Source organism: Parastagonospora nodorum (genome assembly GCF_000146915.1).
Source record: "Parastagonospora nodorum SN15 chromosome Unknown scaffold_7, whole genome shotgun sequence".
NCBI lineage: Eukaryota > Fungi > Ascomycota > Dothideomycetes > Pleosporales > Phaeosphaeriaceae > Parastagonospora > Parastagonospora nodorum.
This window is the reverse complement of record NW_001884555.1, coordinates 1,358,555-1,381,657: the sequence shown is the minus strand read 5'-3', so window position 1 is coordinate 1,381,657 and position 23,103 is coordinate 1,358,555. Positions and strand designations below refer to the sequence as shown.

At 52.5% G+C, this 23,103-nt stretch overlaps 15 protein-coding genes across 15 annotated transcripts; 10 read left to right on the top strand and 5 right to left on the bottom strand.

The window, feature by feature from the left end:
• Positions 1 to 536: 536 nt before the first annotated feature.
• On the top strand, positions 537 to 2,326 carry SNOG_05424 (hypothetical protein; the record flags this gene model as incomplete). The annotated part of the gene is made up of 2 exons (XM_001795778.1): positions 537 to 1,501; positions 1,621 to 2,326. 2 exons carry the CDS (start codon positions 537 to 539, stop codon positions 2,324 to 2,326), a joined length of 1,671 nt encoding a protein of 556 aa, XP_001795830.1.
• A 2,657-nt stretch (positions 2,327 to 4,983) lies between these two features.
• Positions 4,984 to 5,360, top strand: SNOG_05423 (hypothetical protein; the record flags this gene model as incomplete). Its single annotated transcript, XM_001795777.1, has 3 exons — positions 4,984 to 5,042; positions 5,124 to 5,194; positions 5,257 to 5,360. The coding sequence occupies 3 exons, from the start codon at positions 4,984 to 4,986 to the stop codon at positions 5,358 to 5,360; spliced, it is 234 nt and encodes a 77-aa protein (XP_001795829.1).
• Positions 5,361 to 5,500: 140 nt separating this feature from the next.
• Positions 5,501 to 7,075, top strand: SNOG_05422 (hypothetical protein; the record flags this gene model as incomplete). The annotated part of the gene is made up of 4 exons (XM_001795776.1): positions 5,501 to 5,529; positions 5,620 to 6,573; positions 6,754 to 6,875; positions 7,014 to 7,075. 4 exons carry the CDS (start codon positions 5,501 to 5,503, stop codon positions 7,073 to 7,075), a joined length of 1,167 nt encoding a protein of 388 aa, XP_001795828.1.
• A 230-nt stretch (positions 7,076 to 7,305) lies between these two features.
• Positions 7,306 to 7,638, top strand: SNOG_05421 (hypothetical protein; the record flags this gene model as incomplete). Its single annotated transcript, XM_001795775.1, has 2 exons — positions 7,306 to 7,554; positions 7,585 to 7,638. The coding sequence occupies 2 exons, from the start codon at positions 7,306 to 7,308 to the stop codon at positions 7,636 to 7,638; spliced, it is 303 nt and encodes a 100-aa protein (XP_001795827.1).
• Positions 7,639 to 7,935: 297 nt separating this feature from the next.
• On the bottom strand, positions 7,936 to 9,515 carry SNOG_05420 (hypothetical protein; the record flags this gene model as incomplete). Its single annotated transcript, XM_001795774.1, has 3 exons — positions 7,936 to 8,730; positions 8,762 to 9,284; positions 9,397 to 9,515. 3 exons carry the CDS (start codon positions 9,513 to 9,515, stop codon positions 7,936 to 7,938), a joined length of 1,437 nt encoding a protein of 478 aa, XP_001795826.1.
• An 808-nt stretch (positions 9,516 to 10,323) lies between these two features.
• SNOG_05419 (hypothetical protein) lies at positions 10,324 to 10,776 on the top strand (the record flags this gene model as incomplete). Its single annotated transcript, XM_001795773.1, has 1 exon — positions 10,324 to 10,776. The coding sequence occupies one exon, from the start codon at positions 10,324 to 10,326 to the stop codon at positions 10,774 to 10,776; it is 453 nt and encodes a 150-aa protein (XP_001795825.1).
• A 220-nt stretch (positions 10,777 to 10,996) lies between these two features.
• SNOG_05418 (hypothetical protein) lies at positions 10,997 to 11,687 on the bottom strand (the record flags this gene model as incomplete). Its single annotated transcript, XM_001795772.1, is given in 3 exon segments — positions 10,997 to 11,139; positions 11,155 to 11,499; positions 11,546 to 11,687. The coding sequence occupies 3 exon segments, from the start codon at positions 11,685 to 11,687 to the stop codon at positions 10,997 to 10,999; spliced, it is 630 nt and encodes a 209-aa protein (XP_001795824.1).
• A 790-nt stretch (positions 11,688 to 12,477) lies between these two features.
• On the top strand, positions 12,478 to 13,298 carry SNOG_05417 (hypothetical protein; the record flags this gene model as incomplete). The annotated part of the gene is given in 3 exon segments (XM_001795771.1): positions 12,478 to 12,521; positions 12,649 to 12,691; positions 12,711 to 13,298. 3 exon segments carry the CDS (start codon positions 12,478 to 12,480, stop codon positions 13,296 to 13,298), a joined length of 675 nt encoding a protein of 224 aa, XP_001795823.1.
• Positions 13,299 to 13,362: 64 nt separating this feature from the next.
• On the top strand, positions 13,363 to 13,586 carry SNOG_05416 (hypothetical protein; the record flags this gene model as incomplete). The annotated part of the gene is made up of 2 exons (XM_001795770.1): positions 13,363 to 13,381; positions 13,465 to 13,586. The coding sequence occupies 2 exons, from the start codon at positions 13,363 to 13,365 to the stop codon at positions 13,584 to 13,586; spliced, it is 141 nt and encodes a 46-aa protein (XP_001795822.1).
• A 100-nt stretch (positions 13,587 to 13,686) lies between these two features.
• On the top strand, positions 13,687 to 14,492 carry SNOG_05415 (hypothetical protein; the record flags this gene model as incomplete). The annotated part of the gene is made up of 2 exons (XM_001795769.1): positions 13,687 to 13,730; positions 13,781 to 14,492. The coding sequence occupies 2 exons, from the start codon at positions 13,687 to 13,689 to the stop codon at positions 14,490 to 14,492; spliced, it is 756 nt and encodes a 251-aa protein (XP_001795821.1).
• Positions 14,493 to 15,241: 749 nt separating this feature from the next.
• Positions 15,242 to 15,511, top strand: SNOG_05414 (hypothetical protein; the record flags this gene model as incomplete). Its single annotated transcript, XM_001795768.1, has 2 exons — positions 15,242 to 15,273; positions 15,346 to 15,511. The coding sequence occupies 2 exons, from the start codon at positions 15,242 to 15,244 to the stop codon at positions 15,509 to 15,511; spliced, it is 198 nt and encodes a 65-aa protein (XP_001795820.1).
• Positions 15,512 to 15,517: 6 nt separating this feature from the next.
• Positions 15,518 to 15,902, bottom strand: SNOG_05413 (hypothetical protein; the record flags this gene model as incomplete). Its single annotated transcript, XM_001795767.1, has 2 exons — positions 15,518 to 15,577; positions 15,762 to 15,902. 2 exons carry the CDS (start codon positions 15,900 to 15,902, stop codon positions 15,518 to 15,520), a joined length of 201 nt encoding a protein of 66 aa, XP_001795819.1.
• Positions 15,903 to 16,455: 553 nt separating this feature from the next.
• Positions 16,456 to 17,101, top strand: SNOG_05412 (hypothetical protein; the record flags this gene model as incomplete). Its single annotated transcript, XM_001795766.1, has 2 exons — positions 16,456 to 16,499; positions 16,552 to 17,101. 2 exons carry the CDS (start codon positions 16,456 to 16,458, stop codon positions 17,099 to 17,101), a joined length of 594 nt encoding a protein of 197 aa, XP_001795818.1.
• A 281-nt stretch (positions 17,102 to 17,382) lies between these two features.
• Positions 17,383 to 19,358, bottom strand: SNOG_05411 (hypothetical protein; the record flags this gene model as incomplete). Its single annotated transcript, XM_001795765.1, has 4 exons — positions 17,383 to 18,605; positions 18,792 to 19,120; positions 19,176 to 19,306; positions 19,356 to 19,358. 4 exons carry the CDS (start codon positions 19,356 to 19,358, stop codon positions 17,383 to 17,385), a joined length of 1,686 nt encoding a protein of 561 aa, XP_001795817.1.
• A 477-nt stretch (positions 19,359 to 19,835) lies between these two features.
• On the bottom strand, positions 19,836 to 22,740 carry SNOG_05410 (hypothetical protein; the record flags this gene model as incomplete). The annotated part of the gene is made up of 6 exons (XM_001795764.1): positions 19,836 to 21,265; positions 21,303 to 21,439; positions 21,479 to 22,202; positions 22,372 to 22,418; positions 22,560 to 22,633; positions 22,714 to 22,740. The coding sequence occupies 6 exons, from the start codon at positions 22,738 to 22,740 to the stop codon at positions 19,836 to 19,838; spliced, it is 2,439 nt and encodes an 812-aa protein (XP_001795816.1).
• Between the last annotated feature and the right edge of the window lie 363 nt (positions 22,741 to 23,103).

Genomic DNA, 23,103 nt, shown 5'->3' with positions numbered 1-23,103 from the left:
CGCCGGTTGAGCCTAGGTGCGCCGCTCACTGCTGCCCTTGTGGAGCGGTGACATTGCTGACGATCCGCCAGTGTATCAGCACCACCACTTTCTCCCGAGCTACTGCTCGACACGTACTTTGCCAGAATACACGGCAAGCCGTACTACATTCTTGATGAAGCCACTACCAGACAGCGACTCCAGGCCAATCAGCTGCCGGGCCACTTAGCCTACGCGATATACGCTGTCGGCGCCAGGTAATACTTCGCCACCCCTGCCTTATAGCGACTGCTATTAATCCTCCTTCTCCAGATATGCACCCCAGTTCGGAGGATACGCCTCGGCTGTCCAGATCGGCCAGGAGTATGCGCGCCGCGCCCGGTTAGAGCTCGATATTGACGAGCCGTCCATTGAGGCCCTGCAGACGCTGATGCTGCTTTCCCAAGCGAGCTTTCAATTAGGCAAAGGGAAGAAGACTTTCATGCTGCTTAGTAGGTGCCTAGCGACATCCGACGTTGGCGTTGCGCTAACTCCCTTCCCCAGCTTCTGCAATCAGCATGGCCATCGCACTGGACCTGCATCGCGAACTGCCGGCTGGCATGAAAGTCACCCCCGCCGAGCGAGAAGGCCGACGTCGACTCTTCTGGTCTTGCTACCTCATGGATCGTTTTTCTGCAACCGGCTCCAAGCGCCCGTCATTGGTTGCGGATGAATGCATTGTGCTTCGTCTTCCCAGCTGGCAGCTGCACCCCGGTGCAATGCCACTAGAAGGAGACTATTTTCCGAGCGGCTGCAATCTACAGTACTTGGGCGGTGCTGGAAAAGGTGGACAAGGGAGTATGGGTATGCTGATCGGTATAGCGAGGATCCTGGGCATCACCAATCGTTACCTCGCAGCCGGTGGCGTCAAGGGCGACTCGCACTTCCCATGGCACTCGCTATCCACCCTATCCAAGATACGACAGGAGCTTGACATATGGGCCTCCGACACTCAGGACACTTTTACGTCGATCGAAGCTCTTTTTGGCCAACCGGACAGCGTTATCTTGGTCCTCAGCAAGCTCGTTTACCACCTCATCCACTGCCTCATATACCGCCCCTTTCTACCGGTTGACCTAGCAGAGCTATCCAGCACCTCCCAGCATCAACCCTGGCAAATCGAGGCCACGAATCTATGCTTCCTACATGCGAACGCCATTGCGGAGCTAGTCGAGATAGGGGGCGCTTCTTCTATTATAGATTGGCCAGCTTTTGTCGGCTATTGCTTGAGCACAGCGGGAACAATTCACGTGCATGGCGCACATTATCCAGGAAGAGAAGGCGAGGTGTTCTCGGTCAGCGCGGAATTCTTGTCGCGCGAGATGCAGCAGCTGTCTGAGCTACGTTGCATCTGGGCCGGCGTACAGCATCAACGGGACACACTACAGACGATCTACGGGTGTCACACTGAGCTCGTTAAATCCTTGGCCAGTAACCCCATGCGCTACGCACCAGTCTTCCAGCTCGAGGACTTTTTCGACAGGTATCCCGGCCAGATTTTTGATGGGGCTCATGTTACGTTTCTTGATATTCCACTTGAATCTATCCACGACAGGTAGGACGATAACTGTCCCTGCTTTGTCTAAAGCTAATAATCCACAGTCTTGCAACCTACAATATTGAGCAGCGTAATAATATGTACATGAGCAGTGGCATTGTCGGCAGCAGCCAGAACTTCCAGCCGCGATCTCTTCCGTCACAACATCGACAGTACTCCAATGGCCACCCGAACAAGAAGCGACGATCGACCGCGGCCTCGAAGATCTCAACCCAATCGCAGCCTCCCCCATTGCCCACACCAACATCAGCAACCCACCCACCCGTCATTCGTAAATCTAGACCTTCGGATGCTGGCACCTCAGACAGCAATTCGAATGCCAGTCCCGGCGAGACTAAGGCCAACCTTCCCGCCGGACATTCGGTACCGCCGTACACCCCACCACCTAACCACGGATCCCTGAACCTTCCAAACACGAGCGGCTCTGGCCTGACCATGCCATTCAGCCCGAACTTTTCATTCTCACCACTACCACAATTCGCAAGTCTCGCGCCGTCCCCGGTGCCGCGAACGGCAAATCTCTCCGGTCAAGACAAGTCAGCAACCCATTTCGATCCCATGCTGAACATGCCTACGCCATACGACCAACAGCCGACCCCGGGTGCAGGAAGCACGTCAGGCGCATCAGTACACACAGACCCTGACAGCAAGGACCCCTTCCTGAGTTTATTGGAACAGCTTGCAGAGAATGAAGTTAGCCGTGGTGGGCCCAGTGAATTGGATTACTTCTTGGGTGGCCAGAGTGGCTAGATCCTTTCAAGATCGCTTCCTCGTCAACAAGCACGGTGGCATATTCCTCGTCATGCCGATCGGCAGTGACGAGCCTAAAATTTCGCATTGGTTTCGGCAGGATTGTCATTTCAGTTTCTCTTTTCTAATTCTTCTAAATACTGTAACGACATCGACATCACCCATTTGGGATACCATGACTCGAGTCACAAGCGCGGGAGATGTCGGATACCAGCGCGGCGCAATAGGACCATTTGGGCGGTCTCAAGGCGCACAAGGACATGGATGATCATCACGGCCGCAAACACTAGCAATCTTGTACAATATTACTGTCACCAGCTGCATCATGCCAGCTATGCATCACACCAATTCGCGCAATGTCCACAGCACTTTCACAGATATTGATACAAGCTACGTTGCAGGTCATCCACACCACGCATAACCCGGAATAGGCCCGGAACGACCTCTCATTACAGAAGGCGTGCCGCGCACATCGGAGCTGCAGAAGGCTTGCCTCTTTTGGACGCGCTGCATGCAAGATGCAGGTCAAGGTCCATGGATCACACAAACGAGCCGCGATTCGTGTTCGCGTCCAAGCTTGAATCCTGGCATCCATCACGCATTGCATGCCGTTAGCCCGGTAAATGTAGCCGTGCTTACACGCTTCAAATGAATACCCCAGATAAGCCAGCAGGGCGCATAAGGCATGAACTTGCGAAGGGCAAGTCTTGACGAAAGGATACCCCCGCCACATGATCCTCGAAACTAGACATCAAATGTCGCTAAACAAACAACAATCAAAAGTTGATTTCTCAAGTTGCGTCGCCCATCGCCAACTTGAATCGATGGCTGTCAGGGACACATCTGCCGGGCCAAGTCGCTCCGACCCTGTACTGGTAAGCCCCGAGTGCGGCTCTTCTCCTTCGCACGATATTCTAGAAGGGTATATGATCGCACATAAGGTGCCCACTCGTTCGCAACGACCCCCGTCTGGAACGTCATTTCATAAAGTCGGCGGTGGCCTGTCGGAGAAAGCTCCGAGTTTCACGATAACAAGCCCGCGATACGGTGTGAAGGAAGCTACGGTATGGAAGGGTCCCTCCTTCAGCTACGCGAGGCTACCTCACAGACCGGTAATTACAAGCTTGGACTCTTTTGCCAGATTTTTTTTTCGTCGCAGAAGCGCGCGAGACCGGGCCCCAGTTGTCCTTCGCCACATATCACTTTACAACTTCATCGGACACTTTTCCGTTAGGGTGGGCTGGCGTGCATGTCTCGCTTGTTTTTCTGTCGCATGCTGTTGCGCAATAATGGTGAGGTTACATATTTCCCGGCTCGCTTCTTCCTGGCTTCCAGATTAGCCTGCACCCCGCGATGCTGCACGTCGAAAGCGAACCGCGGGGAAAGAAGCATTTGGATAATCAATGCAGGGCATTTGCTGCTGCCACTGCTACCAAGGGGGATATCCCACCAAGGAGAAACGCGGTGCGACGCCGCAGTGACGATGCGAGCGCGACGACAGAGATGGTGGTGCTATGGATGGTCGTTGAGCCCTCACATCCTCACACATCGTGTCCGCTATCTTATCGCGCTTGTCCCGCTGCGATGGGCGCGTACGATCACCAGCAGTACGGCCGGCCGACCCCCCACAGTTCAACTATAACATTTCTTGGAATCGTACCACTCAGCACGCACCGAGGAAAGCACCCGGTTGCCTTCATTTCCGCAATCCATGACAGCGGGCCCTCGACTTTTTCTTCTTTCCCGTCCTGACAGCTTGACGTGACAATGACATGAGCAGCTCTGAATTCCGGACCGATCCGAAAGCGAAAGGAAGGGGATTAGTGCGCGCGGTTTGGCCTATATGTTTCATCCAGGCTCATGGGTGTTTAATACTGGTGTATATTGGCTGGGATTAAATCAACTGACAGGGGGGGTTCTGTGCGGCATTTTCAATTGGTAGCACGTGGGACGAATGGAATCAGTGAGATTTTTGAAGACTGGGCAAGGCGGATAGGTTTGGTGTGAGATTCTCCCACGTTTTGATGCAAGCAAGTATGGGGAGTTGGGCGCGCGCGTGAGAGGGCCTGCGATGCTGCGCATCCAGCAGCGATCATGGCGCACTTGCATTCTACGGCTATTCTAGATGATGTTCGCCGTCTTAACGGGTAATAAGGGTCGATCATGGGAGGAGTTGGGTGCCATGTGATTTGAGCTAGTCTAGCTGCACACCAAACCCCATGAACGACTTTCTAGAAGGGAGGTAAGGTTAGAGCACGGTAGGCTAGTGTGACCGAGCGCGCAAGGAGCTCTGTGACGCGAGAACCGAGCTCAACGGTTTTAGTATCCTGGTATGACAGACGCTCGAGCGTTGGTATGTATGAGAAAAACTTGGTCATGTGAGTATGAGGAGCGTGAATTGTCGAGACATGTGATGTGACTTGACAAAACTTGATGTGTGAATTGACGAGATGAGACTTGGAGTGTGCAATTGACGAAACTCGGCTGTGAGTTCTTCGAAACGCATAAGGAGTAAGTATCCGAGCTCTCAACGGTTTTGCTCACACCCTGGTTGTCACAACGCTCGAGCTGAACTGGAATTGCGTATGTGAGTTTAACGAAACTTGATGTGTGAGCTGTCAAAACACGGGTTGCTGGTCTGTGAACTGTGGAAACGCATGGCAAGTAGTACCGAGCTCAACGGTTTTCTCACATCCTGGTATGACAAACTGCGCAGGTATGTGACTTTGACGACACACCGTCTGTTCGTTCGGATGCCAGCTTGTCCCAATCGCAACGGTCTGTAAACCGACCCCAGCATGCAAAAACTTGCCATGCCAGTTCACGAAACCACACTGCCTTCCCAATTGAAGCCCCATCCCGACGGCCGTAAGCCTTGCCATCACGAGCCACAGCAGGATCGATGCGAGCCTCCCTTCGAAACCCCACAGACCAGCAGTGGAGCGGATCGACCTGGAGCAAGCAGGTTTACACGACCGTTGAGGATTGCCTTCGGACGTGGATCAAAGAGGTCAAGGACCGTTGGGATGCGTGACTCGTCTCGGCATTCAAATACCGTGGTGATCCGTGGAGATGGGCGAGCTTGGACAGTGGGGATTGCACTGCCTCAGACTGAGCTTACTCACCGATGATGGACTTGCTGTGGTTGGTTGCGAGACGAGCAGCGCAGGCGAGATGGCAGGAAGCCTGGAGAAGCATGGACGGTGGAACCAAACCAAACTCTTTGAAAACTCAAGACCGGCGAGGCAAGGGAGGGTGGTTGGTTGAGCAGCAGGTTTGCATGGACGGTGCAGGTTGACGCTGGTTCAGACGGTGGAGAGGCAGCTAATGCAGGCGCTGTGGGATTTCGAGGACTGCCAGGGCGCTGCTGGTGCATGCTCACTGAGCAGTCACCGCCGAACCATCGTGACCCCCGAGCATCAGGATGACATGGTGAGCTGTCACTCTGCACGGTTGCTTCCTCCAGGCGGTGGAAACACAGGCGACATGCACGACATATGCTCATGCACTGTGCACTGGCATCACTACTCAGTCATGTTCCCGACGCCCTTGAGGGTTAACACTCCATGGTTCATGGTTTATGGTTCGCCGGAGAGCTTGGAGCAGCGTCCAGCGACCGCATCCAGACAGTGGGAAAGACCGCGAGACACAGGCCTACTGGCGCTTCCAGTGCTCGTGGTTAGTCAAATGCGTGGGAGTTGGGCTAGTAACTGGCACAACGATGCCCAAGGCACACGTGCTGATGCACCGGCAAGTTTCGTTATCCTTCTGCATGGACAGTGCAGTGCAGTCGAGCCACTGCATTCACAGACGGATCCTGCTTCTGCCAGTCATCACATCACGCATGGACACTGGACCACGCCGCCCATTCCAGACACCCATCACCCACGATCCCAGCGCCAAAGCACAGCGTATCCACGGCCAAGGATCGCGATAGCAAACACCAACCCGGTCCAGGGGAGGACACTGCCCTCTCTTCGTAACGGTACTCCTACGGGCGTATCGCTCTCGTCTCGACGCACTGCCATATCTCGCTTGCAAATTCAGTTCCTCCAGACTCCACTCCTGCACGCGTTATTGGGGAGCCACGCCCGCGGATTACTGAAGGCGGGTACTGGCGGTGGAACAACGGCGCCGCTTGCCCATGCTTTGGTTGAGCACTGTCATCGGCATGCTGGTGATGGGAAGGGCAGCCTGGAGGACAAGGGATGCCACGTAGCTGTCGGCACAAGGATGGGCACACGTACGTACGTACGCACGAAGGCGCTGGATGCTTTTATTGCCCCTGAAGCAGGATGACAGCGTTCGCATGGGCATCTGGGTGGCTGCTTGGGTGTGCACACGACAGGAGGACTGGCAGGTATTGCCACTGTCGGATCCGCCGTATGCATGACATGCACTTGGTCAGTGGATCTGACAGCTATCAGCTGTGTGAGCGCAAATGCAGCAGAGGCGCTTGAGGGAATCATGACTCTGCCAGCAAGCGATCTTCCCCAGGCACGAGAGATTTGCACTCGCGTGGATTTGGAGAAAATTTTCGAGCTGAGTCGTGTGTTGGTAGGGGTGGTGAGAGTTGCTCATCCTTTCTTGATATTCAGATGTGGTGCAGTGTCTATCATTCTGTTCAGCTAGTTGAGACAGGGCAAAATTACGACTCTGAGACGTCCATACGGCTATGTGCATCAAGGCGAGACCGTCATGTGCATGCCAATAGTCGAAGAAGCTCCTCCTACACCAGTCATGGCTTGAGCATCACCGTCTCCATCTTGATACGATCTACATGGCAAGCAGATGTACTGACTTGCATCTTTCAGAACATCAGCAGCAGTCAAGTGTGTCGAGTCGCGGGACAAGCAATGTTTCCTGCCCAACGAGGAGACACTCAGTCTGGTAAGAGAAAGTCTTCACTCATTATTAACATATCGCAGCACGCAAGTAAACACACATTGCCAAAGTCGTTGCCATAGTCAAGCTTGCCAATGACTCTGGGCCTTGCATCCAAGATCGCCGCATCGCACGACGTCGGCACTCCCGCAGCTGTCACACCCCATAAGCCGAACCACCTCCCAAACCCGCGCATGTCAATCACTTCCAGCGCCTGCATCAAGATCGCCCCTTCACACGACGTCGGCACTCCCGCGTGCCTCCGCTCATCCGACCACCGACTCGACATCCAGCAGCGCAGGAATACAACCGGTGGTACATGCACACGCACCGAGCATGCACAAGTGGCGACGGAAAGCTAATCGTCGCATTAGGAAAGTGACAACGGGAGTGGCTTAAACGCCCTCACGAACGCTGGTCGTGCATAAGCACTGACTGACAATGTGTGGGGTTGGTGCGATAGCAAAAAAAAAACATAATTCAACGCTGCACAAACGTCGACGCGGGGAGAGAAAAAGTCTTCCCACCGACAGACGAAAAGGAAAAAGGGGCAATACTTTGCTTTGCTTCACGACTCGACATCTCACTGTTTGCGACGCTGATTTTCAATATCGCGTTACGTTAAACATGGTTCGATTATTTAGACCCGGTCTACATCTAATCTATACGCGATCACCGCGGTAGCATATTGACTAGGTCATCGTAACCTGATGTGCACGCATTCGTTAGCAGGTGTGATACGGAGCAGTTAGTGCTCTTGTCGGGGGGGTTAAAAATACACGTACCAATTCTTCGGCGGAGACACGCGGTGGATAGCCTACGAGAAAGGGAATGTTAGCGCTGATGGTTCCCCGCAACCCAACAAACAATACTCCTCCGCTGCCGGCATTGCATGCGCGCGCGCGGAGGTGTGGTAGCAAAAAGTGTAGGGGATTTAGGGTACGTACCACACAGTTGTCGAAGTCTTTCTTTGTTGCGCCCATTTTGATCGCGACGCCGAATCCCTGGAGGATCTCGCTGCTTGCCTGGCCCAGGATGTGCAGGCCGACGACCTTCTCTTCCTTGCCGATGCAGACGATTTTGTATGCCGTCGGCTGCTTGTGCTCGGGGTCCATCATGGCAAAGTACATGCCGCTGAATTCCGTCTTGTACACTTTGACTTGGTCGCCGTGCTTTTCGCGCGCTTCAGGCTCGGTGAGACCAATGGAGCCGATTTCAGGATGCGAGAATACGACCGAGGGGATATTTTCGTATACGAGACGAGCGTCGGGCTGGTTGCCAAAGAGGCGGTCAGAAAGGCGACGGCCAGCAGCAATGGCGACGGGGGTGAGCTCGAAACCGCGGTCACAGACATCACCAATCGCGTAAATGTTGGGCAGCGAAGTGTTCTGGTAGTCGTCCGTGACGATGTGGTTTTTGTCGTTGAGCTTGATGCCAAAGTCCTTGATCTTTGAGGTCTTCAATTTCAGGCACGCGACCAGTCGCGAATAGGGACCCTCCTCAACTTCGACAGTAGACTCCTTTCTTCGACTCGGTTTCTTGGTATGTTACGCGCTTCAAGCCGTTGCCGATGTCTTCGACCTTGGTGATCTGAGAGCCCTTGTAGAGGTTGATGCCTTGACGCTCGTATTCCTTGGTCACAGCGTCCTGGATCATGGGGTCGAAGGTGCGGAGAAGCTTGTCACCGCGGATGAAGAAGTGAGTCTTTGAGCCCAGCGCGTGGAGCATACCGGTCATCTCGACACCAATGTATCCGGCACCGCTGGTTGCAATGCTCTTGGGCAACTTCTCGAGGTCGAAGAAGCCATCACTGCTAATACAAAGCTCTTTTCCAGGAATTTCTGGTAGCTTCGGTCGCCCGCCGGTTGCGATCAGGATATGCTTCGCCTTGATGCGCTGAACGCCGCCATCATGCAGGTCAACCTCGACCTCGTCCTTTCCGACAAACTTGGCCCTTCCGCGGAAATGCTCAATCTCGTCTTTGTTGAGATTGTTCTCGTAGATGCCATTGAGGCGCTTCACATAAGCGTCCCTCTTCTTCTTGAAGTATGGCCAGTCGAACTCTGGTGCCCCGCTGACTTGGAAACCGTATGCAGACGCGTCCTTGAACGTCTCTGCAATCCGCAGCCGCATTCCAGGTCACCTTCTTTGGCACGCATCCGACGTTTACACAAGTACCACCGTACCGACTCGATTCGACCGCGATGACTTTGGCGCCGTGCTTGGCTGCTCGTCGACCAGAGGCAATACCGCCGCTGCCGATACCTAGCACGAGGTAGTCGCACTCCTTGGTGGCTGAAGACATAATGGTGGTGGTAGAGAAGTGGGACGAGAGGTTCGACAGTCGGGAAGACGCCACGGTTATTCGTGAGGTAGGAATGAAGTGGGATCGTGCAAGGAAGCTCTTTGCGGCGGATGGTGGGGCAGTATAACAGAGACTCGGTGACAGAGCTCGTAGCCTACAGACAAATGTTCTGCGCATTAGAGCGCGAAGTGGGGTGCTAAGCTCTACTTATAGAATGACGCAAATGCAGCTAGAATGTAATGGTCAATTGGATGTTAGTAAGCCCAGCTCTACGGCCTGGACTGTTTTGCTTTCAGAAGCTCGGAACTGTCAAAGAAGCGGCTTGTTAGAGAGCGAATAGTAGAGTGAGATCGGTGTGTAGCTTGTTCAACACACCGGACGCGTCGGAAGTGTGCGCGTCAAGAAAATTGATTTGGATTGAAAGCCGACTTTTCGAAGCTCGTTGATGACGAATGGTGGGATGAAGCCTCGGCCTGCGCCGGTTCCTTGCGCCTTACCGCATTCGGCACCGCCGCGGACATTACCTCATCGATTATAGTTCACCACATGCACACCACCAGCTCGCGTGAGCTACCAACATACCCAATTGTAGATACAACCACGCGTGGCTATATTTATACTAGCTAATACAGACAGCATGATCACCATTGAGCACATTCGAGCTATCCACGACCTTGTGGGGCACATAGCAAACGATCATACGATACCGTGAAGCCATACCGCATTATCACATCCACACCTCGAACCCCGATTCACTTTGACCTCCACCACCCCTCAAATCAATTCCCAACCTTTCTCAACCTCCAAAATGGGCGGCAGACTCTCCATGCCCAAAGCCGCCGATGGCCTCTCCGAAGTTCCCAAGGCCAGCACCAACCGCCTGCACCGCAACAAGGGTATCGTCAATGGGCGCACCATAATGGCTCCTTTGGCAGCCTTCACCATGGCATCCCTCCTCTTTGTATACGCCCGCACATCGATCCGCGCCGCAAAACTCAATGCGCAAAAACATCGCGAAGCCGACGGCGGCCAGATTTCATGGCACAAGGAGAGCATGCGGAGACACGGCATGGCGGAGAGACTGGATGACGATCGAGGCACGTTTAAGGAGGCACTGATGGGCGATGTCGCGAGGAGTCGGAAGGAGAGGTTGGAGAAGGAGAAGAGGGAGAAGGCGGAGAAGGAGAGGGTGGAGGAAGCCGGGACAGAGAGGAGTGATAATGATAGGGAGTTGAGGGGGTTGTTAGGGAAGCGGGGCTGAGTGACTAGGAAAAAACGTATTGGGCCAATGGCGTATGAATTCTCTTTCTACTACGTAAGTTACCAGTATCGATATTGACGACGATTTCGCAAAAGTAAAAACTACATTTCCACGACACGAAGGCATGCACAATCCCTCTTGAACGATTCAGAATCTTCTAGACACCAACCGAACTCTCCAATAATTACCACGGTCAACACCATCTTCATTCACAAATCCCTTATTCTCCATCGCCTGACTCAACACTCTCCACCGCCTCCTCCTCCTCCCACCTCTTCCTCTTTTTAACACTCCGATGTCCAAGATAGTCAGACGCCCTCAGTTCCTTCCTCGCCCCCACCCTCGCATACCTCCTCATCACCCCTACCAAAAACTTACCCGGCAATTTGCTTTCCTGCTGCATCTCCCACTTCCCCTGCGCATCGTCCCTAAACGAGCGACAATGCGCATCGACCAGCAATTCCAGCATCACATGCTCATGCGGCAACGCAGAGAATGCAAGATTAACCGTGTCGAAGGGGGCGTAGTAGTCATTCTGCACGAAGAAGGATACTGCCTTGCACTCTATGGCGGCGCGGAGCTCCGAGGCGTCGATTTGCCAAGCAAAAATGTAGATGCGAACACAAGCGTCGCCGTCGAGGGGCTGCGGCGGCTCGATGCCCCAGGGGCGGTATGTGCTGGGGAATCTGCGGGTGTAGATCCAGTCGATGAAGACGTCGACTGCTGCGCATTAACTCAAAATACTAGAGGTGGAAGGGAGGGGGCTTACACGCTCCGACGTCCCACCAGTCTGGACAGAGGAGTATTCCTGATTCTTCCTCCTTGATAGAGTCGCGTAGCATGGTAGAATGGAGCGAAAGCATGGCTGTGTTGAGGGTGTAGCGTGTTGAGCCGACCCTGAGAATTGTCATTCTGGGGTCGATGCGGGAGGCGGCGCTGAGGGAGGTTAGTGGGAGAAGAATAGGGAGACGGGGAGACGGACCTTGGTGTGCACAGCGTTGAGGGGGTTTGAGGTGGCATGGTTAGATATGTTGGTTTCTTCACGCTATCTGACAGTGTGATTGTGTTGTATAGGAGGAGAGCAATATGTGCAAGGAAGAAAAGAGAAGGAGTGTAACTTTGCGTTTGTATTGCAAAATTTGCTTCGTGAGTATCGTGGCTCGGTTCTGACGAGATTAATTCTCTCTGCGAGAGCCACGGAAGATGGTTGAGGGGCCTTCATTTCCATGGTTCGGTTCAGGGTCCTGCCCACTTGAGGGCTATGCGAATCCATCCCAAACCAAATATTTTATTTTGCTCTTCTGTCTTATGCTATCAGCTAGAATTTTGAACATTGGACTTCTTCTAATTTTGTGTGGTCGGCATTCAACGCTATGCATTCCCACTGTTCGAGCTTGTATCTTACTGAAGTGACATAACCATGTGTATCCAGCGCAACCAGAAAGCTTTGTTGAGAGTTCTCTGCCTATTTCAGTTCACCCGACTGGATGTATTGCCATTCATAATCGTCGTTCACTTATGGTCAAGGTTGCAGGATGTGGCCCTACCGTCTCTCACTTTAGCTATCTACGTACCTACTGGTCGAAGAGATATCGCGGTACAATTTCTCTCACCTGCTCCCGTGTCGCGCTAGAATGATCTATATAGTAAGCCTCGTTCTGCTCTGAGCTCCAAGTCTACAACGACAAGAACCACTGCACGATGGCCGAAGCCAATCACGTTATCATGGATGGCGTTTCAGTCCCGTAAGTACTGCCACTCTGTGGCTTAAGATTCTCGAGCTGATTGTAGCTTATCTTGGTGCTCGAGCCGGCGTGCTTCAGTTCAACATCACTCAGGGCGACAAGACCAAGACATACTATATCGCTCAAGCTCTACTGAAGACTCACGCACCCCTCTTTCTCGAATCCCCGCCGTGCAAGGAAGGCTTGAAGCGACCCGAACGAACAATTGAGATCGACGACATTGACATTGAGACTTTCGACTTCCTTGTCAAGTGGCTCATCACTACCGACAAAGATGTTGCGAAAACAGTGAGCAAACATGCTCTGCATGTGGAGTATGTTGCAGAAGCCTGGCACAGGATCATGCCCATGTTGAACACCTACATCTTCGGATACAAGTACAACATCTGGATATTACAAGTCGCTTCACTCACTCAGTTGGCACTCTACATGCAAGCGTATATTGATCATCGCGAACCGCATGACTCTTCCAAGTGTCGCTCAACCGGCAACCAATTTCCACGCAAACAGATCGCATTTATCTACGACGAAAAAAAACGCAGTAACTTCATAGCCCTACGTCAATTGCTGGTCGACAGTTTCTGTGCTGCAGACATGGAGGAGCGCTTGACTTGTGAGAAACTGCTCCGCTATCCAAGTGTGTTCTTGGTCGAGGTGACACACAGACGATTGGAGCTAGCCGCTTCGAAAGGAACTGGTGCGGAAACAGAGGGTATCCTGCAAATTCACTTGTATCGTGCCGAGCTCATGGGCTTGAAGAGGAAGCGGGCGGATTGAGGCCCGGGTCCAAAGATCCGCAAGTGCTTTTGTGCTTGGGGAACATATCCGACAGGCACCTACAATGGCTAGCAAACAAAAATGTGTATTTCTACAATATAATCCTTGCCATGTAACTCTTTCGTTCGACCAGCCGTGATGAAGACCGTCTACTTACCTAGCACAGATCGTGAGCTGGACATCGGCCGTTCTGCATCTCTCCAAAGATCGTCTACAGTCTCGCCCTTTGTTACTGGCTTCTCTCGCCTGATGGGTCTTGCTTCCATCACTCACCGCAGCTTCCTTTAATCGCTCTCACCTGTGCCGCGCCAGTGTGCGTGAGGTCTATAAATCCCGATCTCCCTCCACTACTCAGCTTCCTTTCCTTCCACCACCACAATCGTCAAATATGGCTGAGAGCAATATCAACGTCGATTCTAGCGCTCATGCTCCGTAAGTACGCTGTCACATTCTTGATATTGAAGTCACTAAACTACGCTTAGTCGCCTAGCCGGCATCGTCCAAATCACCGTCATCGAAGGCTGCAAGTCTCAGATCTTCTACATCGCGCGCAACCTACTTGACTCCAAAGCGCCCGGTTTCATGAGCGCTGTCGATCCCACGAAACAGGCTGAGCAAATCGCTGTCGAAATCACTGATGTTCAAATCGAAGCTTTCGATCATTTCGTGAAATGGCTGGAGGATAAAACTGGCTCTTCCTCTCCAATGGTTTACATCTGTCGATGGTTGTGTTTGGCCCATGCCTATGTCTTTGGCGAGAATTATGGCATTCCCACACTACGCGAAGCTGTGATCGATGAAATCCAGAAGCGGGCAATGTCTGTCAAGCGCAGTCTCGATCATGTTCCTATCGCACTCTTCACACCACCGGACCATGTCACCTATGTCTATGACAACACACCGGTACATTCACCACTTCGCGCCGTTCTCGTGGATCTCTTTTGCACGGCGGGTACCGGTACATTCACCGCTTCACGTCATTCTCTTGGATCTCGTCTGAATGGCGGATTGATTTTGTCAAACCCGTCGGAATATCTGAAACGATACCCAAAACACTTCTTTGTCGACGTTATGGTCCAGAAACTTGGAGCTGCGACCAGTGAGCAAGATTCCGCGCGAGTCGTAGGTACGAACGTGGATCAACAACACACTGAAAAGGAGCTACCAAAGAAAAAGAGGAAGGCGTCGGGGTGATGCGGTCACATGGGAGCTCACAGTTCGGATCCCGGCATCCACTCGACAGACACTGTCACCACTTCCGCGAAATGGTCAAACTTGAGGACTGGGTTGAGTTTGTTTGAACACCATTCTTGGGCAGTGGTTGTGAACGAGCATGCTTTTTGGAGAAGCAAGTCTATTTTGGCCATTTCCTATCCTCTGCATTTCATATCAATGCGACTTCACGAATGTCTCCAAGAGACGTCTACGGGAGGTTTTTCCTATGCAAGGATACAAGCAGGCACTCTTCTCTTGTTCCTTGGGTCTTGGGAATTCTATCTTATTGTGTCAAAAAATGCCGATTTGACTGCAAAGTGCTTCTCATGTTCCGCAAAATACTCATGGGCTTGTGATGGTAATGTTTGCTTGAGGTGTGATCGAAGCATTAAACTTAATTGCAAACTGATCGATTGCGAGCTCGGTCAGTAGTACTTGTTACACGGCATCTCTGCAAAAAATGAGCAGCTTGTGACTGCTTCTGTCCAGTTTCTTAGATGTAGTTGCATCCTTCTTCTTTCGGGCACGATCTCACCCTGCCTCCCACTGAGCTGTGCCTATTTCATGTTCAGTTTTATTGTCCGTCAATCGGCTTCTCTCACGTTACCATCGGAATTCCTGTCGCTCACCTGGGCTTCTTTAAACCCCTCTCAACGATCCCGAACGTGAGCCATATAAATACTGCCACCTACCTCTTCACTCCCTCCCCAAATACACCCTGCTTCGATATGGCCGAGACGACCAGCGAGCCTGAAGCACCGTAAGTTTCATATCCATGATATGATTACTGATACACTAACATGCACAAAGAATCTTGGCTGGTGTTGACCAGATCACCGTCATCGACGGCGATACTCCCCAGGTCTTCTACATCGCTCGAAACATACTCAAATCCAAAGTCCCCGAGTTCTTGGCCACCCTCAACCCCACGAAATCAGACGAAACACTTGTCACCAAGACCTCCAATGTCGCGATTCAAACCTTTCACTTATTCGTGAGGTGGTTTACTGCCAAACTTTGCGATTCGGATCCACTGCTGTTCGCACTCGGCATTTTCGACTGGTCTACATTACTGCAGATATATCAGCTTTATGCTTTCTGTTGCAAGAACAATTTGATTACTCTGCGCACGCAGATGTTCGTATCTTTGGTCACATACATAACAGAGCATGCGAGTACGATATGTTTGGAAGCCAAACCGCGATTCATATTTGCAGAACACGATGCGAAAAGTGTTGCGGTACTTACCAATTGCGTCTGCGAATGTTTTACATCTAATTCATCGCTGTATCGGTCTTTCTTGACGGCGTTTTGCTGCTCAGAGGACATGTCCTTGAGCACGCGCGACAGGCTCTTGCGGTACCCAAAGTCGTTCCTCGCGGACGTCATGTTGCACAAGGCAGATCTCGAGAGGATCACATCCGGAAGGAAACGGAAAAAGAGCATATAAGCTCCTTCTGCAGGAGTCCAAAGCCCCACGACCTTTGGGGTGTCAATTTGCCAAGTTTGACAGTACAGCGTACACCACTAAGATATTCAAAATGTACTTTACAGAATCCAATTGCTCTCATCTCTAGTATTATTACATGGTACATCTACAGAGCCAGCCAATCAGCACATCATACATGCTTCAGTGAATAGTGCATTTGCGTTCCCGCTCACTTCGTTGACTTCACAGAGCTTGCTTGACCTCCGACAGGAGTTTTGAAACTTACCGAGCTCGTTACTTGACCACGGCCTAGGGTTTAGTGCAGAGTTTTGGAGGTGATCGCGCCATCCTTCTCAAGGTGCAGTCTCACCCTCATATTCTGTCTTATGAGCTTTACCTGGCATCTGATTGTTGAGGTTCAAGCTGCCTTCACCGTCATCTTGCTAGCAGGGCGATCATATAAGACGCTGCTCCGATATATTTTGCTCCACACTTCCTACACCACTTTCTACCATGGCGACTTCGACCGACAATAAACCATCGGCTATGCAGGCTCCGTAAGTCTACCTAGATTGTCGCTCATCTAGTGTAAGCCACTAACGATAACAGAGCCTTAGTCGGCGTCACACGCTTCCGAGTTATCAAGACTTCAGCTTTCAAGGACTATTATGTTTCCGACAACTTGCTCCACGAAGAAGGTCCCACTCGGCACACCACCACGAAAGACAGCGCAGGTTCCTATGTCAGGATCGAAGACTGCGACATCGAGACCTTCGACATCGTCGTTGCATGGTTGAACAGGAAGAAGAGCCAGAGCTTCTTTCCCAATCACCCCCTTCCTACGGGTCTGGCTCTGGTGAAGCTGTGCATCTTCGCGCTTGATAACTTCCCTGCGAGCAGTGGACTATTTAATGAAGTCGAGGCTAACTCCGACCTGGTGCTTACTGTCGGTACGATCAACTACGTTTACGAGCATACCACCGAACATTCTTCCCTTCGCCACAAGATCGTAGGCGCCTTCTGCAATACCAAGCCAACATTCGAAAAGGACCTGAATCAGTGCTGTCCTCAGTTCTTGGCCGATGCACTGAGATACATTCGAGACGAGCGCGACTATCATGCTTTTATGGCGGACGCACCAGCGGAAGTCACAGAGTAGCTCGATCTCAAGCCAGGCGAGTTCGATGATTCGGCAGGATAGGAGGGAAATCCAAGTTTGGACAATCAGTCTGCGTTGGGACTTGCAAGTGGAACCGAATTTGGATCCGTCTTCGATGACGACCTCTACCACTGAGATATAAATCAAGAACTGACAGCGAATTCAATAGTGCGTAGCTTCAGAGATGAGAAGGAGCGAAAGGTAGCAAACACTCCTGAAAGAAAGCAGAGATTCCGATTCGTGCTAAATGCATGTCACAATGATTCAGACATTACCTTCCCTCATCGTCCCGGTGCTTCCACCGGCTTCTCCGTGACCGGCAGCTCCACCGGCTCTTGCTGAACTGCAGTACACAACTCATACTTCCTCTCACTCGCCATGACTTCCTGCGGACCTATCCCGCTCGCATCAAGCTCAGCCTGCTGTTTCTCAACTTCCCGTCCCGCCGCCAACTCAGCCTTGTGATACCCATCTACATCCTTCGTCTTCTTAACAGCCTCATCTGACTCCCCAACACTTTTTCTCTTCTTTCGTCTGCGCAATAACAAGAACCCCATCGCACCAATAAGTGCCAGACCACTAACCCCCGCCCCAACACCCACACCCGCCTTCGCCCCCGTACTCAACTCACCGCTCGATTTAGGCATCCCAATCGCCGCTCCCGATCCTGTCGGCCCCCTCGCCTGACTACTACTCGGCTTCAACGCCAAATCGGTAACAACCCCACCCTTACTATCCCTCACCGCAAACGCCACACTCGTCACCGTAACATCCACCATCCTCCCCGTCTTTGCCCCGACGCCATTCTCAATCATCGCATCCACGCCCGGCGGCCTTGTCGGTAGCGCCCAATCCGTCGCGAGCGTGATGTTATTCGCGTCATTTTGGCTCAGCGAGATGAGCGTTTTATTCGCCATCTGCTTTGCGTTTGCGTCGCAGCGCGCGCGTTCCTGGCCGGGCTGGACGGGGCGCTGCGTGCCGCTGAGCCAGGAGCCCGGATTGACTTGGTCGATGATGGAGCGGAAAGCGTCGTAGTTGGGCGTGAGTTGCACGTCGCCATTAGGGGTTGTGGTGGTTAGGCCCCAGTTCGCTTTCCCGGGGACTTTCCAGCCCATGTTTGTGTTTGTCCAGCTGACGCGCACGCCGCCCGTGAAGAGGCCGTTGGGGCGCACGAGTTGGCTCGAGGAGTTGAAGAGGAAGAGTGTGTCGTTGAGGAGGTCGGGGCGGAGCTCGTATTCGACGTAGTCGGCTTCGTCGAAGATGCCCATGTAGCTGAACCAGGTGGGTACTAGTGATTTTTCGGCTTTTTTCTGGTAGCTTTGGTAGGAAGCGTTTTGCTTTTCGACGGGCGAGGTCTCGAAGAAGCCGATGTTGTAGAAGGAGATGTAATCGGAGCGGGATGGATCGTTGGCTTCGCCGCAGTAAAAGTAGTACATATGCGACTCAGTCTGGTAAGACGCATCGAGGAGTTCGTCGTTGCGGATCAGGTGCAGCGTGGTGCCGACTAAGATAGGTCGGGCGGCGTTCTGTGCGATGTATTCTTTTGTGTCGCGAACAAATGCCTGCAGTACAAATCAGCTGGTTTGATCGGATGAAAGGGTAGAGAGACAAACTCGGTACATCTTCATCGTATCCGCATATGATATTGTTGACGTATTGTACATGGGACCCGCGTATGTGGGATGCACACCGAGATCAAAACCTAGTAGATTATCATAGCCTTTGACAGCATCGATAGCCTCGAACATGCCCTTGAGGAACTCAGTGGTGTAGGACTTCTCAAAGTCCTCCTGGCTCGTGCCAAAGACGCCATCTTTACGCAATACAACCACGACGTAAATGCCGACAGAATTGAAGATCGAAAAGCAGTCATCATGGTTGACCTTGGGATCGATCGCCATGACATATATCGTGTTGATCCCGGCTTGTGCCATCAGGGCGGCATCACGCGTACATGCCTTGGCGTCTTTGAGGGGGTCCATGGCATTGGTATCCGTGGTGGAGTTCGAGAGGGAGTACCTGTGAATTGTCGTCAGATTCTTTCATGAACTGTAACATCATTTCGCATCCATACCATATTCCGTTAATGGTAATATCGCTTTGGGTCGCATTGTTGACTAAGAACGGGCCTCTGGTCGTTGCGAAGTCCAGCGCCCACGCAACCTGAAATGCTGCGAAGTACAGCAACCAAGTGAACGCGATTTTCTGTAAACGGTGTGAATAATCCTCTATAAATCGACTGGATTCTGCATACCATGATGTACACAGGTGTCCTACGAGAATCGCAGAGCCATGAAGTCAATCTCGATGCGAGCAAGGCGTTCTCATATATTTACGCGTGGCTTGGGCCAAGGTTTTAAGGCTGACAATGGTAGCCTCCAATGGCATGATCGCCCAGCATCTTCACCTTGGCGAGCGAATTTAAGGGCAGTGCAGTTGTCCTGACTAGACTCAAAAAGTTAAGATGATGCGACATATCGTATTTTAAGGCATTGCAGACGTCACACTCACCCACCGCCGAAGCATCCGACTTCTTTCGGTGATGTGAAGACCAACGGCTCGAAGGTAGTCACGACGCAAATATGAACCAATGTGAGAAAGACTTTTGATTAGATTACCTAGTGAATCGCATCCATTTCAACTACGTAGAGACCATAGGATGATGCTCGCTAAGCCCCAGTTAATAAATCATTACACCCATAGCACCCGCAATGCAGTCATGATCATGAGTTCGTCAATGTAGCTTTGGAGCTTGCTGAGCAACTGCTACAGGAGCAGGTGGCTTCTGGGGGAGATTTGAAGGCGTTCCGTATTTGGCGATGCTACTGTGCGTCTTGTCAATTGGTTGGGACACATTCCTGTGCATGGCCGGAGAGAAGTTGTTGATGCTTTGTGGTGAGCCGAATGATGGGGTGCTAGTGGCAGAAGGCACCATGCGAGGCATTTGATGCTGCTGGTTGTGGCCTGGTCCCATCGCTTGATGGTGCATGTTGCCTTGTAGACCATGCATCTGTTGCTGGTACGGTATATGAGGACCACCAGGAATAAACGTCTGGCTCTGTGGATTGAACTGCGGACGGTTGTAGCTTCCAGGAATGGGGTGCTGGTTGTGGTTTGGCCTGCCGTTATATGGATGTGGGGGAAATTGACCATAGGGATAAGTAGGTGCTTGATGCGGTGCAGATACGGGTCGGCTTGCGTTACCAGAGGGCGGATACGAGCCTTGCGCCATAGGGTACGATGGCTGCTGAGGCCCTGGAGACCAGCCGTTGTTCATCGGCATCGGTTGCGCCTGCTGGTACGGATCCTGGTACGGAACCATAGACGCGTTGCCCATCTTCGGAGTAATCTGTGACGGCATGCCTGCGTTTTGGAAGGGCATGCCACGCTGATACTGGGCGGAGAGATCGTACCCACCCTGCATGGGGCCAGGACCCTGATAGGGTGCCGAGCCGCCTGGAGGCTGATACTGCTGGCCCGGCCAGCCAAATTGCGCCTGCGGATCCTGAGAAACCATGCCTGGGTAGACGTTGCTGTAGGCTTGTGGGGGTGCTGGACCCGAGGTCATGCCTGTGTATGATCCGGCGTTCATGTTTGAGTAAGGCGACGGCGGCACACTTCCAGGCATGACGCTGTAGTATGAAGCACTGTCACCGCTGTAGCCCGAAGCTGAGTACGGCTGCTGCGGATAATAGACGTTGAAACTGGAGCGTGAGTGGAACTCATCGTCATCGTAGTTGCGTTGCTTCCTGCCCTTCTTTTTGCCAGCTGCAGAGCTTGACCGCGAAATTTCTTTACCCTTCTCTTCACCTGATCCAGTGCCGTCAGGAGTGACATTCTTATCGTTCTCCTCGCTCTCCGAGCTACCAAAGATCTTCAGCCGAACCAATTTGTAGTGTGCCTCTCGTTCTTCCCGAGTCATACGGCTTTTGTCTTTCTCTTTGTCGTTGCCATCGTTACTACCCTCGCTACCACCATTTTCAGATGTCGTCTTCGAGGCAGACTGGGAATTTCCCGCAGTGTTGTTGCCCGATTTCCCATCATCACGACGCATGATTTTCCGGACAGGAAGCTCTACTGGTGGTGTGCTGGCGCCCTTGGCGGGGTCGACCATCTGTGAGATGGGTGGTGGGCTATAGAAAGTCAGCAGCTGCATCTCAGTAGCTGTGTTGATATACAGACATTCTGCAGAAAGGTGTACGTGTAATCTTCACGCCTGTCATGGTGGAGTCGACCGTATGTCCGAGCAAGTAGTAATCAGCCAGACGATGAGCGAGCATCCTGTAGAATGTGTTGCAGTTGGGCAAATCATACTCGCTTTCACTGTAGTAGGTCAGTCTGTAGTCACAAACCATCAGCCGATTCAGTTGAACGTACCGAGTTTCTTTGATGAAGTCGATGAAGTCCTGCTCAAGCTTGACTATAAACAGCCGGTCGCGCGGAGAGTTCAGAGCCTCAAGCAGCTTGTCATCTGGAATGGCAGGGGGATGTGCCTCGCCGTTGGCCCGCGGAACAATATTACCAGCAGGTTGCGATGTCGGTCTAGCTCCATTTGCTAACTGGTTAGGGTCATAGAGAGTGTGCGCGCCGTTTTGGAGAGCAGGGAATCGTCCCACTGGAACGCCTCGGTGCTGAGGGTTCATAACGGCAATCTCGCGTAGCTGATCATGGAAAGCACGGGTGGCACCGGTGTCAGATCCATGTCGGGAGTCGGCCACGACAGAGTCGGGTGGACTTGTTACATCCTCCTCTTCGACTGCTCTCAAGCTTGCGCTGTCATCGGGTCGGAGCGACTCCTTCTCGTCAAGCGCGAAAGTGTTTGCTGATGCGACACTTTTCCCGTCGATACTGGGAGGCTTGCCAGACCCATCTGACGACGAGACTTGGGTGCTACTATCTTCTGCAGCTGCCACTTTCATGAGTGCAATGCTTTGAGGCCTGTCAGTGCCTGTGGGTACGTCCTCCTTGATGTCGGACGACGGTGCGGCGGACTGCACTGCAGCATCCGTCCATTCTCCAGTTCGAGCGGCTATGCTGGCAACTTTTCCGTCCGTCGATTTGGCGCTATGGTTCTCCGCACGCGCCTTGGTCTCGCCATTCACTGGCACAGGACGCTTGTTTTGTGGTAGAGGAAGGTTACGAGGTGTCGCGACAGGGGGTCGAGCCTTAGGCGCAGCATCCTTAGGGACACGAGGTGTGAGTGCCGACGCAGCAACCTAGTAGTGTTAACAATTGACTTTCCTGAGTATACCAATGTTGATCGCACGTACTTTCGCAAAAGAGGGCCTCGAACGAGACTGTTCCGCAGCAGCTGGGGCTGGAGAAGACATATTGCTCTCCTGATCGTAATTATACTTTCAAAGTGGAGGCCGTGTAGTCGGTATGGTTTAGAAGGGTAGGCAAGCTTGCAGAAGCGGGCCAGAATATCTAGACCGGGAGACGAGCGTGACTGGCGCACCACTGTAGGTATCGCTTGTCGTGTGTAAATCGAGCCGTGAAGTCCACAAAAGTGAATGCAGCAAATGCGCGGTTCTGAACCGAAATGAAGGTGTTGTTTGCCGGATGTAGGTTGTTTTTTATTTTCAAGAAATTGGGAAGACAAGGAAAGTCACGATAGCCAGGGCCGAAGAGCTGGACATGTTGGTGTGCCGACGTTCGTGGGAGGTGGGGGTGGTTGAGAGTCGGCGTGAAGTAGGCCTTTACGACAGGCTTGCGATCTGGGATGCGACTGTGCAAGGCTGAAAATTGTCGGGCACCTTCGAATTGAGGCGCGCGGCGCAGGCGACTGGGAGACTGGCTCGTCGATTGAGCCCACAAGTGCGCGTTTGCGGAGACCAGGCTGGGTTGCGGGGTGAGGTCTGTTTCGAGGCAGAGCAATGGGTGATGGTGCTCGTGGAAAGTCCGTGCACCGGCGCGGAGAAATGTTAGCGGGTAACTTTAGTCATCACGTGCCGTGTCCGCTCCGTCACCAAAAGTTTGAAAGTTCCGCTGGCAAGAAACAA